The sequence below is a fragment of the Pseudorasbora parva genome, chromosome 6 (assembly GCF_024679245.1).
Source record: "Pseudorasbora parva isolate DD20220531a chromosome 6, ASM2467924v1, whole genome shotgun sequence".
NCBI classification, from domain to species: Eukaryota; Metazoa; Chordata; class Actinopteri; order Cypriniformes; family Gobionidae; genus Pseudorasbora; species Pseudorasbora parva.
In genome coordinates this window covers 550674-567500 of record NC_090177.1, presented here as the reverse complement: position 1 = coordinate 567500, position 16827 = coordinate 550674, and the positions used below count along the sequence as shown (strand labels likewise).

Genomic DNA, 16827 nt, shown 5'->3' with positions numbered 1-16827 from the left:
ACGCACTCAAGCCCGCCGGCTGCTACGCACTCAAGCCCGCCGGCTGCTACGCACTCAAGCCCGCCGGCTGCTACGCACTCAAGCCCGCCAGTTCCGGTGCCCTCTAGTTCTTTAGTCGCAGTGCCGCTTGACTCTGAGGTAGACTTTTTGATTATTGGTCTACCTGTAATGGCTACAGCCATTTTGTGTGTTTGGGCTGCACACACTTCATCTATTTTCCCAGATGCAGCGGTGGCAGGTATTTCTGAACTCCCTTTGTTCCCAGATGTTTCTGCTGTGAGCACTATTTTGGAAAGTCATGTGATCTCTGATGCCTCTCTTATGGCCACTGACCTTGTTGCTGAACTCTCCCCGTTTCTTGGTGCCTCGGTTTTGTATGCTGACAATGTTTTGGAATTCTCTGAGTTCCCAGTTGCCTCTGTTTCGGTAACTGGTACCATTTCTGAACTTTCTATGCTACCTGACAGCTCTGTGTCCCCTGATGGCTCCATTTTGACTAATGAGGCTGTTTTTGAACTTTCTGTGCCTCCTGACTTTAGTGTATGTCCAGCTGCAACCATAGAGACCGCTTATGAACTCCTTGTCCGTTTAGAGAGGACTACCTCTCCTGAATATTCTGCCAGCTCTGTCATGACTAAGGAGAAGGATTTTGAATTCCCCACCTGTCTCTCTTTGTCCTTAGGTGCCAATTCTAACCTGTCTGTTCCTTTTGTTATAGTTTTGTCAGTCTTTTTAGATCTGCCGTGGACACCTCCCTGGCCACCTGCTCTGCCTGCGCCTCCCTGGCCGCCTGACCAGCTTGTTCCACCCTGTTCCCTTGTCACGCCTGCTCCATTTCAGTCTACAGGACCTCTTCCTCTCCACGGTCCTGTACCCTCCATCCCTCCCCCTGTTCTGCCGCCGTTCCACCTTCCATCTGGACTTTTGTATAGGTTTCTTTGAGCGTCTGGAAGCCGCTCTTAAGGGGGGGGGGGGGGGGATTCTGTCACATTCCCTGTGTGATTTTGTGGACTTTTATGTTATTTCCTGTTGTGTGTTTAGTTTTGTAGTTTTTCATGCTGATTTAGTTCTTCAGGTGTTTTCTATCTGTCACACCCCCTTGTTACCTTGTTAAGCTTGTGTATTTTTAGTACTTGTGTTTCACCCGTGGTTTATCAGTCGTTGTACGTATGGATTGTTGTGGTGTCATGAGCTCCTTGTTTATCTTAGTTTTCCTCAGTAAATGTTCCTGCACATAGATCTGCTTCCTTGTCTGCTCATTCCACAGTCAGCCTTACAATAAGTCAATGGGCTTACTCCCTGATCAGTGCCCTGACTACTGAACTATTGAGATGATTGAGATGATTGAGATGATTGATTTAATTTCGTATCACGGCACATGTATACGATATGATGATGATGTGATGTGGAGTAGCCTACCATTCATTCACATTAATAATTGCATGACAATTTGTAAGATTCTTTTTATTATTATGATTTGTATTATTAATGACGCTTATTGTAATTTAGAAGAAGAATGTCGTTATTATTTATTTTGTCAGTCTGAATTATTTTCAGTCCCAGTCCGTGTGCAGCTGCCGGGCCTAACCCTGAACCGTCAGGTAAAGCGCACAGGCTCACGACTGGAGGAATACAGGCCTACAAATCAAATGCTTGGAATCACACAAATTAAACATTGACGTCCATGTTGCACAAAAATAAACACTAAAGTTTATAATTACTATGCTGTTGTTGTTGTTTTTTACAGTGGGTCATGAAATAGCGTATATTTGTCATTGCGTTTTGTGGTGTTAGGAATTGTTTTTCATTTTCGCACTAACTCCAAACGTGCGTACACCACCTCCTGAGCTGGCGTAGGATTTGGGCTTGCCGTACGCCAACGTCCATATTGATAAATCTCAAAGTCACCTTGGGTTTGGGTGTACGCAAGGTGTACGCTGGAAATTTGGTGTACGCACTTTTGATAAATGAGGGCCATTGAATTGTGAAATACCTAAGAAGAGTTTACATTCAACACACGATTGACAATAAAGAGTTTTCAAGAGTATACATTATAATATACACATTTGAAATGAAAGATAATCATGTTTTCCACGTCTTACTTAAAAAATTTAATCTGGTGTGCTGTTAACTGACCTGCCTATATCCTAGATTTCATAATATAATCAGCCACCATGGATTCCAAAATAATTATTTTAGTCTTAAGTACTGAGTATTCATGAAATGTACTCCTACTTTCAAACTTAAGTATAAAAGCAAGTTATCAAATTTCTTAAAGCTAAGAATTACTCTAGTCTTAGCGTAATGCCAATGTAAATATGAGTTTCCTAGGTAAAAATTGGGCATGAACGCCCTCTCATTTCAAAATTTGAATGCGATGAGCTCATAATCACGACTTCAGAAGTGGGAATTATCACATTTCCAATAGCATGTGAAGGTGGCATAATTTCAGACAACTTGAGTATGTTCCCGGTTAACACACAAGACATTCTCAACAGAGCAACGAATCGATGATTCACCATGGAAACAGATGCTAAGAAAGGTGCGCCATACTACTTCCTCTTCCTCTTTTGTTTGATGGCAATTTACATAACATACTTAGTGCACATCGCCACCTATAGGGTGGTTGTGCAATATTTTTTTCAATGTTTTCTTTTAATAAGTCATTTTATTCACTGAGAATAAGGATTATATTTTTTGCTTGATGCTAATTGTAAGATGACAAGCAAAGTAACCCTGGAACATAACCTGCTCTGGAGCAGGCTATTTTCAGAGAATGAGTTGCGATGGTTACTAACATACACTGAAAGTTACCTCCAGTTTTGGAACCAAAAATTGAGGTTATCCGCTAACTTACTCTTAAACATACCCGGGTATGTCACATAACCTGTTTTCTGGAATACCCCCCAGTTCCCAATGCTCCTGCATCAGGATTCATTCTTATAGTGTTTTGGTTCTTTACCAGTTCCATGTATCTCTGTTAATTTCAAACCCAGCTTGTTGGAAAATAGCTGGGTCTTTTTGTCTGGTGAATCATAGATTCAGGGCTCCATTGATCATGGCTTTTCATAGTTGTGGCACACATATTTAAGAGTTGATTGAACTAACTCAGCTGTTCTGAAACTAAAAAGTTTGAAACTCAAGGCCCATATTTATCAAGCTTCTCAAAATGCCATTTTAGTCTTCAGTGCTGAAAATTCATGAAATTTACCCCTACTTTAAAATTTAAGTATAAAAGCAAGTTATCAAATTTCTTAAAGCCAAGAATCCCTCTTACTCTCTCAGTTATTTAAGACAGCTCGAGAGGTCTCTCGAGTGGTTAGGAGTTGCTAATAGGGGCTTGTGATGGCACTGAGGAGATGTTAATCTTTCAGGAAAGGAAGAATGTTTTTGAAATGTTTGACAATGAGCAGTTAATCAAACGGTATTGTTTGGACAGAGCAGGCATCATCACTTATAACGCTGACTAATGTTGGGCTGAACTTGCCTTTTGCTAAAAATAAATCCCTGTTCGACTAATTCAGTGATTGGTCCATGCCTATGTCGTCATCCCAGTTTGTGGCACAGCAAAGTGTTGTAAATCATCTCTAAGACTGACACTTAAGATTTAGTCCTACATAAATTATAACTAAGATGCTTGATTGCTAACTTTTAAGTGCAGCTTTGAGCCAGGAATATTCTTAGCAGTGTGCTTGTGAGTAATTCTCAGAGGCTTGATAAATATGGGCCCTGCTCTCCTATGAGTTTCAAATTATATTAAACCATTAATTCTGGGGAATCTATAGCTTTGTTCCTGTTAGATCTTAGCACCACCTTCAATTTGGTTGATCACAATCACGAGTTGAGTCATGTGTGGGCCTTCTAGGCACAGTGTTGCAATGGTCTCATGCATATCTAACTAATATAAGGTATGCTGTCCATCTTAGGCAACATTCCTCATCCCAATTTCATTTTTTTTTTTTTGTAAATGTGCTGTATAAATATATTGTGATTGATTTAATTTATTATTTAGATTATCTTTAATTATCCTGTATGTCAGCCAAGTAGACTATTTGTCAAGTTAAGACAAATCCATCAGTGCAAAGGTTTAAATTAGGTGTTCATGATGCTAATGATGAAATTGTTTGTTAATGGGGAGCTCAGGTGACGCAAATCTGTGCTAATGCACATCTTTAAAATGGCTGGTTAGACTGGCAAACTGAATGGTTGAACCTGTTGTCAAAATGGTCTTTTTTAAACTCATTGTTTTATTGTATCTGTATCACCCATGTAGTCAAGGTAATTTAACTTCTGTATAAAATTATTAAAATATTTTCTCTTGTTAACGAAGTTCTCTTTTAGTGTTCTGTTACCCAATTGGATGTAAATGCTGTAATACTGGGAATGTATTGCAAGAAAAAAAAGGTTTGTTTGTAATTTATCTTAATTGTCATCTAGATGTATGCACTTTTTTTAATGGCCATGTTATATTAGACAATCTACATAGACTGTTGTATGTGTCTGCCTAAATAAAGTTTATTCAAATGTTCTTTAGGACAGACTGAACATGACAATTCGAACTATTTTGAGGAATCTAATTCTGAAAAGAAGAAACCAAGTTTGAAGTCATCTGAGGAGTCGACCTTTAAACCACAGAAGTTTAACGCTTTTGTGGAACCCAGTATTCCCCTACAATCTAAGATGTTCTGTCCTTTCTCCAAAGCTAAGCATAAGTTCCAAAATTCTCCTCTCCCTGAGAAATCCAGTATTCACTTCTCAAAAAACAGTTATAAACCTGAGGAACCAAGTGCTCACATGGAACCCAGTTCTTCTCTGTCTGAGAAGTCTAGCTCCCATTTCTCTGATAATCCCATTTTTAAACCTGAGTCAGCAAGTTCCCCTCTCTCAGTGAAATCAAGCATTTTCTTCTCAAAGCCCAGTTTTATTCCTGAGAAGCCTAGTGCTCCCATGCAACCTGATTCCTCTCCATCTGAGATGTTTAACTCTCATCCTTCTGAGAAGCCAAATTCTAAACCAGAGAAAACTAGTGCTTCCTTGGAATCTAGTTCCTTGCCATCTAAGGAGTCAAGCTCTCATACTTCAGAGAAACCTAGTGCTCCCATGGAACCTATTTCCCCTTTATCTGAAAAGACTAGCTCACATCCCTCTGAGAAACCCAATATGCTTATAGAACCTAGTTCCTCCTTCCCATCGGAGCAGTCTAGCTCTCATCCCTCTAAAGAACCTATTGTGCTAATGGGACCTAAATCTTCCCTTCCATCTGAGAAGTCTAGCTCTCAACCCTATGAAGAACCTATTGTGCTAATGGGACCTAGTTCCTCTCCATCTGAAAAGACTAGCTCTCATCCCTCTGAGAAACCCAATATTCTTATAAAACCTAGTTCCTCCTTCCCATCTGAGCAGTTTCGATCTCAACCCTCTGAAAAACCTATTGTGCTTATGGGACCTAAATCCTTCCTCCCATCTGAGGAGTTTGGCTCTCATCCCTATGATGAACCAATTGTGCAAATGGGATCTAAATCCTCCCTTCCATCTGAGGAGTCAAGCACTCATACCTCTGAAGAACCTATTGTGCTAATGGGACCTAATTCCACTCTATCTGTGAAGTCTAGCTCTCATCCCTCTAAGAAATCTACTGCTCTAGTGGAATCTACTTCCTCTCTGTCTGAGTCTGGCTCTCGTCCTTCTGAAAAACATAGTGCTCCCATGGAACTTAGTTCCTCCCTCCCATCTGATGAGTCTAGCACTCATCCTTCTGAGAAACCCAGTCCAAAACCTGAGAAACCTAGTACTCTTTTGGAACCACTTTCATCTAAAAAGTCTAACTCTCATCCCTCTGAAGAACCAGTTGTGCTTATGGGACCTAGTTCCTCCCTCCCATTTGAGGAGTCTAGCTTTCATCCTTCTGAGAAACCCGGTTCTAAACTTGAGAAATCTACTGCTCCTATGGAGCCTAGTTCATCTTCTCCTGAGAAGTCTAGCTCTCATCCCACAGAAGAACCGATTCTCCCTATGAATCATGGTAGGATGGGAGCCAGACTCCTCAGACTGGGGGGAGGAACTGAGAAACACGGTCCTAAACCTGAGAAACCTAGTACTCAAATGGAACCTACTTCCGCTCCATCTGAGATGTCTAGCTCTCATTCTTCTGAAGACCCTATTGTGCTGATGGGATCTAAATCCTCCCTCCCATCTGAGGAGTCTATGCCTCATCCCTCTGAACAAACTGTTGTGCCTATGGCTCCTAGTTTCTCCCTCCCATCTGAGGAGTTTGGTGCTCATCCTTCTGAGAAACCCAATTCTAAACCTGAGAAACCTAGTGCTCCCATGGAACCTAGTTCATCTCCTTCTGAGAAGTCTATCTCTTATCCTTCTGAGAAACCTAGTGCTCCCATGGAACCTTCTTCGACTCCTTCTAAGTCTAGCTTTGATCCCTCTGAGAAACCTAGTGCTCCCATGGAACCTAGTTTATCTCCTTCTGAGAAGTCTAGCTCTCATCCCTCTGAGAAACCTAGTGCTCCCATGGAACCTTCTTCGTCTCCACCTGTGAAGTCTAGCTCTGATCCTTCTGAGAAACCTAATGCTCCCACGGAACCTAGTTCATCTCCTGAGAAGTCTAGCTCTCATCCTTCTGAGAAACCTAGTGCTCCCATGGAACCTAGTTCCTCTCCTTCTGAGAAGTCTAGCTCTCCTCCCTCTGAGAAACCTAGTGCTCCCATGGAACCTTCTTCGTCTCCACCTGTGAAGTCTAGCTCTGATCCTTCTGAGAAACCTAATGCTCCCACGGAACCTAGTTCATCTCCTTCTGAGAAGTCTAGCTCTCATCCTTCTGAGAAACCTAGTGCTCCCATGGAACCTTCTTCATCTCCACCTGTGAAGTCTAGCTCTTATCTGTCTGAGAAACCTAATGCTCCTATGGAACCTAGTTCATCTTCTAGACTTCTCATGAGCTCTCATCCCCCTTTAGAACCTATTGTGCTAATGGGACCTAGTTCATCCCTCCCAACTGAGAAGTCTAGCTCTCACCCTTCTGAGAAACCCAGTACTCATATGGAACCTAGTTCATCTCCTTTTGAGGAGTCTAGCTCTCATCCCTCTGAGCAACCTGTTGTGCCTATGGGTCCTAGTTCCTCCTTCACATCTGAGGAGCCTGGCTCTCATTCTTCTGAGAAACCCAATTCTAAACCTGAGAAATCTAGTGGTTCCATGGAACCTACTTCCTCTCCACCTGTGAAGTCTAGCTCTGATCCCTCTGAGAAACCTAGTGCTTTCATGGAACCTAGTTCATCTCCTCCTGAGAAGTCTAGCTCTCATCCCCCTGAAAAACCTATTGTGCAAATGGGACCTAGTCCCTCCCTCCCATCTGAGGAGTCTGACTCTCGTCCTTCTGAGAAACCTAGTGATCCCATGGAACTTAGTTCTTCCCTCCCATCTGGTGAGTCTAGCACTCATCCTTCTGAGAAACCTAATTCTAAACTTGAGAAAGCTAGTGCTACTATGGAACCTACTTCCTCTCCACTTGTGAAGTCTAGCTCTGATCCTTCTGAGAAACCTAGTATTCCCATGGAATCTAGTTCATCTCCATCTGAGGAGTCGAGCTCTCATCCTTCTGAGAAACCTACTGCTCCCATGGAACCTAGTTCCTCTTCACCTGTGCAGTCCAGCTCTGATCCCTCTGAGAAACCTAATGTTCCTTTGGAACCTAGTTTATCTCCTTCTGAGATGTCTAGCTCTCACCCCCCTGAAAAACCTATTGTGCTAATGGGACCTAGTCCCTCCCTCCCATCTAAGGAGTCTAGCACTCATCCTTCTGAGAAACCTAATTCTAAACTTAAGAAACCTAGTGCTACCATGGAATCTACTTCCTCTCCACTTGTGAAGTCTAGCTCTGATCCTTCTGAGAAACCTAGTGCTACCATGGAACCTAGTTCATATCCATCTGAGGAGTCCAGTTCTCATTCCTCTGATAAACCCAGTGCTCCTATGGAACCTAGTTCCTCTCCATCTGAGGAGTCCAGCTCTCATTCTTCTGATAAACCTAATGTTCCTATGGAACCTAGTTCATCTCCTCCTGAGAAGTCTAGCTCTCATCCCCCTGAAAAACCTATTGTGCTAATGGGACCTAGTCCCTCCCTCTCATCTGAGGCGTCTGGCTCTCGTCCTTCTGAGAAACCTAGTGATCCCATGGAACTTAGTTCTTCCCTCCCATCTGGTGAGTCTAGCACTCATCCTTCTGAGAAACCTAATTCTAAACTTGAGAAACCTAATACTCCCATGGAACCAACTTCCTCTCCATCTGTGATGTCCAGCTCTGATCCCTCTGAGAAATCTACTGCTCCCATGGAACCTAGTTCCTCTTCACCTGTGCAGTCCAGCTCTGATCCCTCTGAGAAACCTAATGTTCCTTTGGAACCTAGTTTATCTCCTTCTGAGATGTCTAGCTCTCACCCCCCTGAAAAACCTATTGTGCTAATGGGACCTAGTCCCTCCCTCCCATCTAAGGAGTCTAGCACTCATCCTTCTGAGAAACCTAATTCTAAACTTAAGAAACCTAGTGCTACCATGGAATCTACTTCCTCTCCACTTGTGAAGTCTAGCTCTGATCCTTCTGAGAAACCTAGTGCTACCATGGAACCTAGTTCATATCCATCTGAGGAGTCCAGCTCTCATTCCTCTGATAAACCCAGTGCTCCTATGGAACCTAGTTCCTCTCCATCTGAGGAGTCCAGCTCTCATTCCTCTGATAAACCTAATGTTCCTATGGAACCTAGTTCATCTCCCCCTGAGAAGTCTAGCTCTCATCCCCCTGAAAAACCTATTGTGCTAATGGGACCTAGTCCCTCCCTCTCATCTGAGGCGTCTGGCTCTCGTCCTTCTGAGAAACCTAGTGATCCCATGGAACTTAGTTCTTCCCTCCCATCTGATGAGTCTAGCACTCATCCTTCTGAGAAACCTAATTCTAAACTTGAGAAACCTAATACTCCCATGGAACCTAGTTCCTCTTCACCTGTGCAGTCCAGCTCTGATCCCTCTGAGAAACCTACTGCTCCCATGGAACCTATTTCCTCTCCCCCTGTGAAGTCCAGCTCTGATCTCTCTGAGAAACCTAGTGTTCCTATGGAACCTAGTTTATCTCCTTCTGAGAAGTCTAGCTCTCATCCCCCTGAAAAACCTATTGTGCAAATGGGACCTAGTCCCTCCCTCCCATCTGAGGAGTCTGGCTCTCTTCCTTCTGAGAAACCTAGTGATCCCATGGAACTTAGTTCCTCCCTCCCATCTGATGAGTCTAGCACTCATCCTTCTGAGAAACCTAATTCTAAACTTAAGAAACCTAGTGCTACCATGGAATCTACTTCCTCTCCACTTGTGAAGTCTAGCTCTGATCCTTCTGAGAAACCTAGTGCTACCATGGAACCTAGTTCATATCCATCTGAGGAGTCCAGCTCTCATTCCTCTGATAAACCCAGTGCTCCTATAAAACCTAGTTCCTCTCGATCTGAGGAGTCCAGCTCTCATTCCTCTGATAAACCTAGTGCTCCTATGGAACATAGTTCTTCTCCATCTGTGATGTCCAGCTCTGATACCTCTGAGAAACCTAATGCTCATATGGAACCTATTTCATCTCCCTCTGAGGAGTCCAGCTCTCATTCCTCTGATAAACTTAGTGCTCCTATGGAACCTAGTTCCTCTCCATCTGTGATGTCCAGCTCTGATCCCTCTGAGAAACCTACTGCTCCCATGGAATCTAATTCCTCTCTGTCTGACTCTGGCTCTCATCCTTCTGAGAAACCTAATTCTCCCATAGAACTTAGTTTATCCCTTTTTTCTGATGAGTCTAGCACATATCCTACTGAGAAACCTAGTTTTTCTCCTTCTGAGGAGTCTGGCTCTGATCCCTCTGAGAAACCTATTGTGGGACCTAGTTCTTCTGTATCTGAGGAGTCTGGCTCATATCCCGAGAAACCAAGATCTAAACCTGAGAAACCTAGTGTTACTATGCAACCCAGTTCTTCTGTCTCATCTGACAAGTCTAGCTGTCTACCCACTGAAAAATGTACTTCTAAATTCAAGATACCCAGTTCTCTTACCACAGTGAAATACAGGAATCTTGATAGTGCCACCACTTATGTAAAAGGATTCTTAGAGGGAAGGCAACCAGCTATGTCTCTTCCAAGCAGTTTAGTGAACTTAATTTGTGAACATAAGACACACTCTAGTCTAATGGAATGCTACTGTTCTACCCTCTCTAAGAAACCAAGCTTACAACATGAGAAACTCAGTGCTTCTCCTTGTGAGAAATCCTATCTTGAACCGAATAAGTTGTCATCTGTGAAATCCAACTATAAACCTGAGAAACACTTTGGAGAACTTGTGTTTGGATCAAGGCCCTCTGAGGAGTTGAGTTCTCAGAGTAGAAAGTCATTTTTTGTATCTTCTGAGAAGTCTAGTTTGCATTTTGAATCCAGTTCTCTGTTCTCCAAAACCTCAAGTTATGTTCACTCTGGGAAAGTAAATTTTAGATCCAAGTTACTTGGTTCTTTCCACTCTAGGAGTGCTCCACTACTAGAGGAATCCAATTCTCTTTTCTCTAAGGTACGTGGCACTCTCCGGCTTCAAGAAACCAAACCTCCTTGTGGTTCAAAACTATCTGCAAAATCCAGTTCACCCAAGTGATTCTGAAAAAACAAACCACTGTGTTAGAAATCAAATTTTATTTTGGCAACAACAACAAAATGTAATGCCAAAATTCCAAATAAAATATTGGTTTGTTTTGGAATGTTGCATTATGATTGATTCTTTTTGCGTTAAAGACAGGGCTAGAAACGCTGGGTCCAAGTCTGTGGAGTGAATTTAGAATGGGGACGGTGTTCCAGTTCAAATTGGTTAGTTGTCAACCTTACTATATAAACAAAGGTTTTACTAAAAGGACAAACCCCTATTTATGTCTGTATTTTACTACATAAATGTGCTTTAATAGAAATCTGAAGGAGTTGCCATTTTTTCCACCACATATGACTCAAACTGGGAAGAGGGCGGAGCAAATTCCAAGATGGCAGCATGTCTCTCTGTCTGTGATTTATATTTGTTTGTTAATGGGAAAATAGCAAATTGATAATTTTATGAGCGTTTTTACAATATAACTATAATGTAGAGTCGGTATTTGTCATACTCAATGGTTGGTTGAGGACACAAATCTGTATAGTTTAGATAAGGTCTGATATCCTCAGTGTACTGGCATTGTGCTAATCCTAGCAGTGCTGTCTGCAAACACACGGTATCCATAAAATCCCAGTCTGAACCATCAAGCTGGCACGGAAATCTACCTAGAACTGCATTGTTTTTGGAGGATCTGTTTCATGCTGAATGGTTGTTGCCGGGAGCCTACTTATCTACTGGAGCTCGAGTGCAGTGTCACGGAGTTTGATGGGCTTGATCTCCCTACAATGAAGGAAAGTGCTTCTTTGTTCTTACTGCTGGTTTTTAAGATATAGCTTGATGTTATAGAGACGTCTGGTTTTGATTAACCTCTTTTACCCGCAGCACTGATTCATTCACTGGGCTTCCTGATTACAAGTGACAACATGTAACATCATTGGTCGCTGCAGAGAAAACAGATAACCCATATTGGACTTCTTTATTGCTGACCTGAACTGTTTTATTATTTTTGTTCTGTTTCTTAAGTAATATTTTGTCTTTTACACGTCTGAGTGGTGCTACGGATATGGAGAGAAAGAAGTGGTTGCTCCTTGCCTCTGTCTGTTTTATTTTTTCATCTGCCTTATTTATCTCTGGGGATACCTATTACTGGAATGGATATTCCAGTCCAGCATTCCCAATGTCACGTAAATCACATAAGGGCACGTGTGCATTTGACTGTTCACTAAATGTCACATGTTGCTTATTCTTTCCTTCTGACACTGTTGACTTGGTTTGTTTGTCTAGTCTCATGACGTTATATGACAATTTTACCACTGTCTCTTGTGTGCTGCATGATGACTCCCATTTTAAAAGTAGAAGCAATGAATTGTACAAGACATCAGTTTAGATAAAATGTCTAATTTCTTTATTACTGTTGATGTCAGGAAATGTGCTGCCAAACCCAGGCCCAGACACCCCTATAGGCTTTAACACCCCGGCAGATTTTAAAGAAAGATCAGGTCTTGGTTTCCTTTACTTAAAGTGTACGCAGTCTTGTTCCTAAAATGGACATGTTGCGTATCTGGGCTCACTCTGCAGATTCCGATGTAATTGTCTTGTCTGAAACCTGGTTAAGTAAATCGGTTTCAGATAAAGTAATCAATATAAGCGGTTATAATGTTTTTAGGACTGACCGCCCTAATAGAGGTGGGGGTGTAGAAATCTACATCAAAAACCAGTATCATGTTAATGTATTGCATTCAATATCATTAGTTAAACAGTTTGAATTTTTAGCATTGGAGCTTGAAATTTCTAAATCACTAACGGTCATTGGTTGTTACAGGACTCCTTCAGCTGTTAACGGTGCTCTGCCCTCCTTAATGCAACTCCTTTCGGATTTTAACTCTAAGGAATTAGTAGCCTTCGGAGACCTAAATTGGAATTGCTTACAACCAATATCTGATGATTTTAGAGCTAATTGTGATTCACTAAATCTCTTCCAGATTGTTGACAGTCCCACACGGCCAACATTTTAAAAACCCGGAAAAATCATCTCTATTAGATGTAATTTTAACTAACGTTCCTCATAAGTATTCAACTGATTCCATATTTGCAAACGACATCAGTGACCACTGTGTCATAGCTACAGTTAGAAATACTAAAATATCAAAAACTAAACCATGTATTATAGTCAAGCGTAATATGAAGCACTTCTCAGAACAAGACTTTCTTCTTGATTTATCTCATTTTGACTGGGAAAAAATGTACAACAGTGCAGATGTTGATAGTGCCTGGAATCTCTTTCATGAAGGCTTTATAAATATAATTAATAAGTACGCTCCTTTAAAGAAATACAGAGTTAAAGGCCGAAACAATGCTTGGTTTTCTCTGGATTTAGCAAAGATCCTCCATGACCGCAATGTGGCATGGGCAAAAGCCAGAAAATCTAATGAGAACTCTGACTGGCTGGTTTTTAGGCAGGTGCGCAATGCATGTACTCTCAAAATTAGAAAAGCCAAAGCTGATCATTTTCTTTCTCAAACTACTCATAACCTGAATAACCCATCAAAATTTTGGAAAACTATCAAATCACTATCAGAAAACAGTAAAGGTCAGGAGCTTCCTTCAAGCGTTGTGATAGACTCTGAAACAATTACTGACAAAACCAAAATACTTGATTGTTTTAATGAACATTTTATAGCCTCAGGATTTTTATTTGAGTCACTAAATACTCAACATAAGTGTTCCCCTATAGTGGAGACTGTTGGTTCCGAACCTTCTACTCAGCGTTTTACTTTTAGTCCTATTACAGTTTCAGACGTAGATAAAGCCCTCAAACATTTGGACACAACAAAATCTGCAGGCCCTGACAAATTGGATCCTTACTTTTTAAAGTTAGCAGCTAATTTTATTTCCATGCCTTTAACTAATATTTTTAATCGGTGCTTGTACACAAATGTAATTCCGTCCATCTGGAAATCAGCCTTTGTGGTTCCCCTGTTAAAAGGTGGTGATCCTGCTATATTAAATAACTATAGACCGATCTCTAAATTGTCTGTCCTGGCCAAGGTTTTAGAGTCTCTTGTCAGTGATCAATTAAATATTTTTTTAGACAGTAAAAATGTTCTATCTGACTTTCAATCCGGTTTTAGAAAAAGGCATAGTACAACATCTGCAGCTCTTAAGGTTTTAAATGACTTCATTGAATCCATAGCAGCATTGTGCAGCCCTTTTTATTGACCTTTCTAAGGCTTTTGATACAGTGGACCACACAGTGCTTAAAGGGGGGGTGAAACACTCAGTTTCAGTCAGTGTCATGTCAATCTTGAGTACCTATAGAGTAGCATTGCATCCTGCATATCTCCGAAAAGTCTTTATTTTTTTTATAATTATATAAGAAAGATGCGTTTTATAATTATATAAGAAAGATGCGCTGTTCCTAGTCTTTCTGAAAAAAGCCGAGCGGGTGGGGGCGTGTCGTGTGAGCGGAGCTAAATAATGACGTGTGCGCGCCGCTGCTATTGTATTGAGTCGAGTGCGTCGTAAAGCTGTGTCATCCCTAACAGCGGGAAAAAAACTTTATTCAAAATAAAAATATGGCTTTTAATCAGATACAGCCATACATCTATGATCCGGAATCAGACCCAGAGGCTGCAGTTGAACAGGAGCAGCAGCAAAAACGACTAGAGCAGGACGTCTCTATGTGGTACAAGTTATACACTAACTATATAATATGCTGAGCGGCTTGTGTTATTTACATATTTATACTTGAATTATATCGTCGTATTTTTGTTTTTGAAGGTGTACATGTGGGAAGTGCAGTTGTGGACGTGTGTGTGTGTGTTTACGCGTGGTTTGTGTAGACAGTAAGCGGACTGGTTTTGCACGGCAGGCTAAGTTAGTGTTTACATAGAAAGACACGGAATAGTAGCGCATTTGAATGAAGAAGCGCGCTTATTTAGTTCAACATATTTCCCCACTCTTTGTGTATTGTTGTTTGGAGTGCTTTTACAATACACAAACATAAAGTTACACATATAGTGGCCAGCTAAACAAATGTACACGCACTACACATCGCATGCTCCATTGATCAATTAACTATACGTGATCATGTTTGGGCTACTTGATGAGCATAGGCAAAAACACAGACATCTGAAGCAGTCTCACTCACCGCCTGCGGTTCTAACGTTGGGACCTTTATCGTTGGGACTGCTCCATCCTTCAGCATTAGGCGATCGGAAAATCCGGCGTCGAGCTGGGCCTTGTTTATGAAACAGTCGGCACCGAAATGCAGCGAACAGATATAAACATTCGCGCAACTCAGTTGCTGATCCGGAAAAGCAAATTCCATCCACTGTTGCCTTACCGCGGGGTTTTGGGGAATCTGTGCAGGACTGTCTTGGTCTGGCAACCAAAAACGCACTTTTTTGGTAACATTGTTAATTTCTTGAAGTCACATCACCTGTGCAGCGCAGCCTATGAGCCCCGCTTTGATGGGCATAGCCTGTTGCTTTCGCTCTCTCTCTCACGCTCTTCCGGTAGAATTGTCCGTACGGCCCATACAAGGAAATTCCGACCTATTAACGTCAAAGGGGACGCATGATCGAAAAAAACTTGCCGAAACTTATGACTAACCGGAAGTAGTATTTTTGACAAAGAAATACTCCCATCAAACGTCCACCTTAACTTTTGAAACTTTGTCTATGTTTAGTATGGGATTCCAAGTCTTTAACAGTGTAAAAAGATCAGTATGCATGAAACAGCATTCCCCCCCCTTTAAGCACCGACTGTGGAAGGCAGGACTTTCTGAACAAACTGTAAGTTGGTTTGTTAATTACCTTACGGACAGAACTCAGTGTGTGCAGGCGAAGGGAAATACCTCTAGCCATCTCAAAATAGCAAAAGGTGTGCCACAGGGATCAGTGCTGGGTCCACTGCTTTTCATTCTATATATAAATGACATAAATCATAACATATTGAAAGGAAATTTTCATTTTTATGCAGATAACACTGTACTGTATTGCTCAGCACCTACAGCAGTCCAGGCCCTCTCGCAATTACAATTTGATTTTAATAAGCTTAAAAAAAAGTATGATCTAAAACTTGTTTTAAATGCTGAAAAAACAAAAGTAATGCTTTTTTCAAATTCAAAATCTAAATTAAATCTGCCTTCAATCATCACTTCTCAGGGTAAGAAGATTGAATGTGTTTCTAAATACAGATATCTCGGTATTTTAATAGATTAATCTCTTTCTTTTACTTCTCATATTCAGCAGCTGGCAAAAAGATTAAAACTTAAACTAGGGTTTTATTTTAGAATCAAATCCTGTCTCTCATTCGAATCTAAAAAGAGGTTAGTTGCTGGTACTTTTATGTCTATTATTGACTATGGTGATGTTTTATATATGCACGCTTCGTCTCAAAGTCTACATGCACTGGATACTATATACCATGGAGCTTTGAGGCTCATCACTGGTCTTAAAGTCCTCACTCACCACTGTGAACTGTATGAACGTGTTGGATGGTCTTCTCTGTCAACACGGAGACTTCAACACTGGTATGTTTTTATATATAAGGCTATTTTAGGTCTTCTTCCATCCTACCTTCTGACCTACATCAGTGTAAAAGATATTGGGACTTACAATCCTCGGTCGCAGGATCTTGTTCTTCTGTCTGTACCAAATGTTAGACCTGAGCTGGGGAAAAGGCATTTAACTTTACTGCTCCCTTTGCATGGAACAAGTTACAGAAACATTTGAAACTTAGTAAGCTTGTCTCATTGGTTACTTTTAAGAGGATATTAACTGACTTGGAAGCAGCCACATCTGGCTGTGGTTGTTCAGCATGATTTGTTAAGGATTTGTGGTTGTTGTATCTGCTATTTTAGTTGTCTTATGTTATTGTGTATAATGTGTTGTATGTATGGTTGTACTGCTGCCTATCTTGGCCAGGACACTCTTGAAAAAGAGATTTTTAATCTCAACGAGATAAAAAAAAAAACTATTTCATATTTTCAAAAAAGAAATTAAAGCCCAGCAACTTTTTTGTTTGTCAACAGTAATCATTTTATAGAGACCCGTCTAAAAAAATTAACACTCACTTTATCTAAAGTGGTGATATTTAGATTTCTAAGGGCTAGATTTATACTTCAGCTGTGTCCCATCAGTTACATTTTAAAGATTAAGTTCA

At 41.1% G+C, this 16827-nt stretch overlaps 1 protein-coding gene across 1 annotated transcript; it reads left to right on the top strand.

Moving 5' to 3' along the window:
• Window positions 1-4223: 4223 nt before the first annotated feature.
• LOC137079123 (uncharacterized) lies at window positions 4224-10777 on the top strand. The gene is made up of 3 exons (XM_067447086.1): window positions 4224-4278; window positions 4342-4404; window positions 4535-10777. Exons 1-3 carry the CDS (start codon window positions 4224-4226, stop codon window positions 10672-10674), a joined length of 6258 nt encoding a protein of 2085 aa, XP_067303187.1. The 3' UTR covers window positions 10675-10777.
• Window positions 10778-16827: the final 6050 nt, after the last annotated feature.

Bases quoted from the DNA above. Each gene is read 5' to 3' on its own strand.
- LOC137079123 (XM_067447086.1), top strand. From the start codon at position 4,224: ATGGTCTTTTTTAAACTCATTGTTTTATTGTATCTGTATCACCCATGT. The intron at 4,279-4,341 runs GTAATTTAACTT...GTTCTCTTTTAG, and splicing joins GTATCACCCATGTAGTCAAG to TGTTCTGTTACCCAATTGGA. The intron at 4,405-4,534 runs GTTTGTTTGTAA...AATGTTCTTTAG, and splicing joins TGTATTGCAAGAAAAAAAAG to GACAGACTGAACATGACAAT.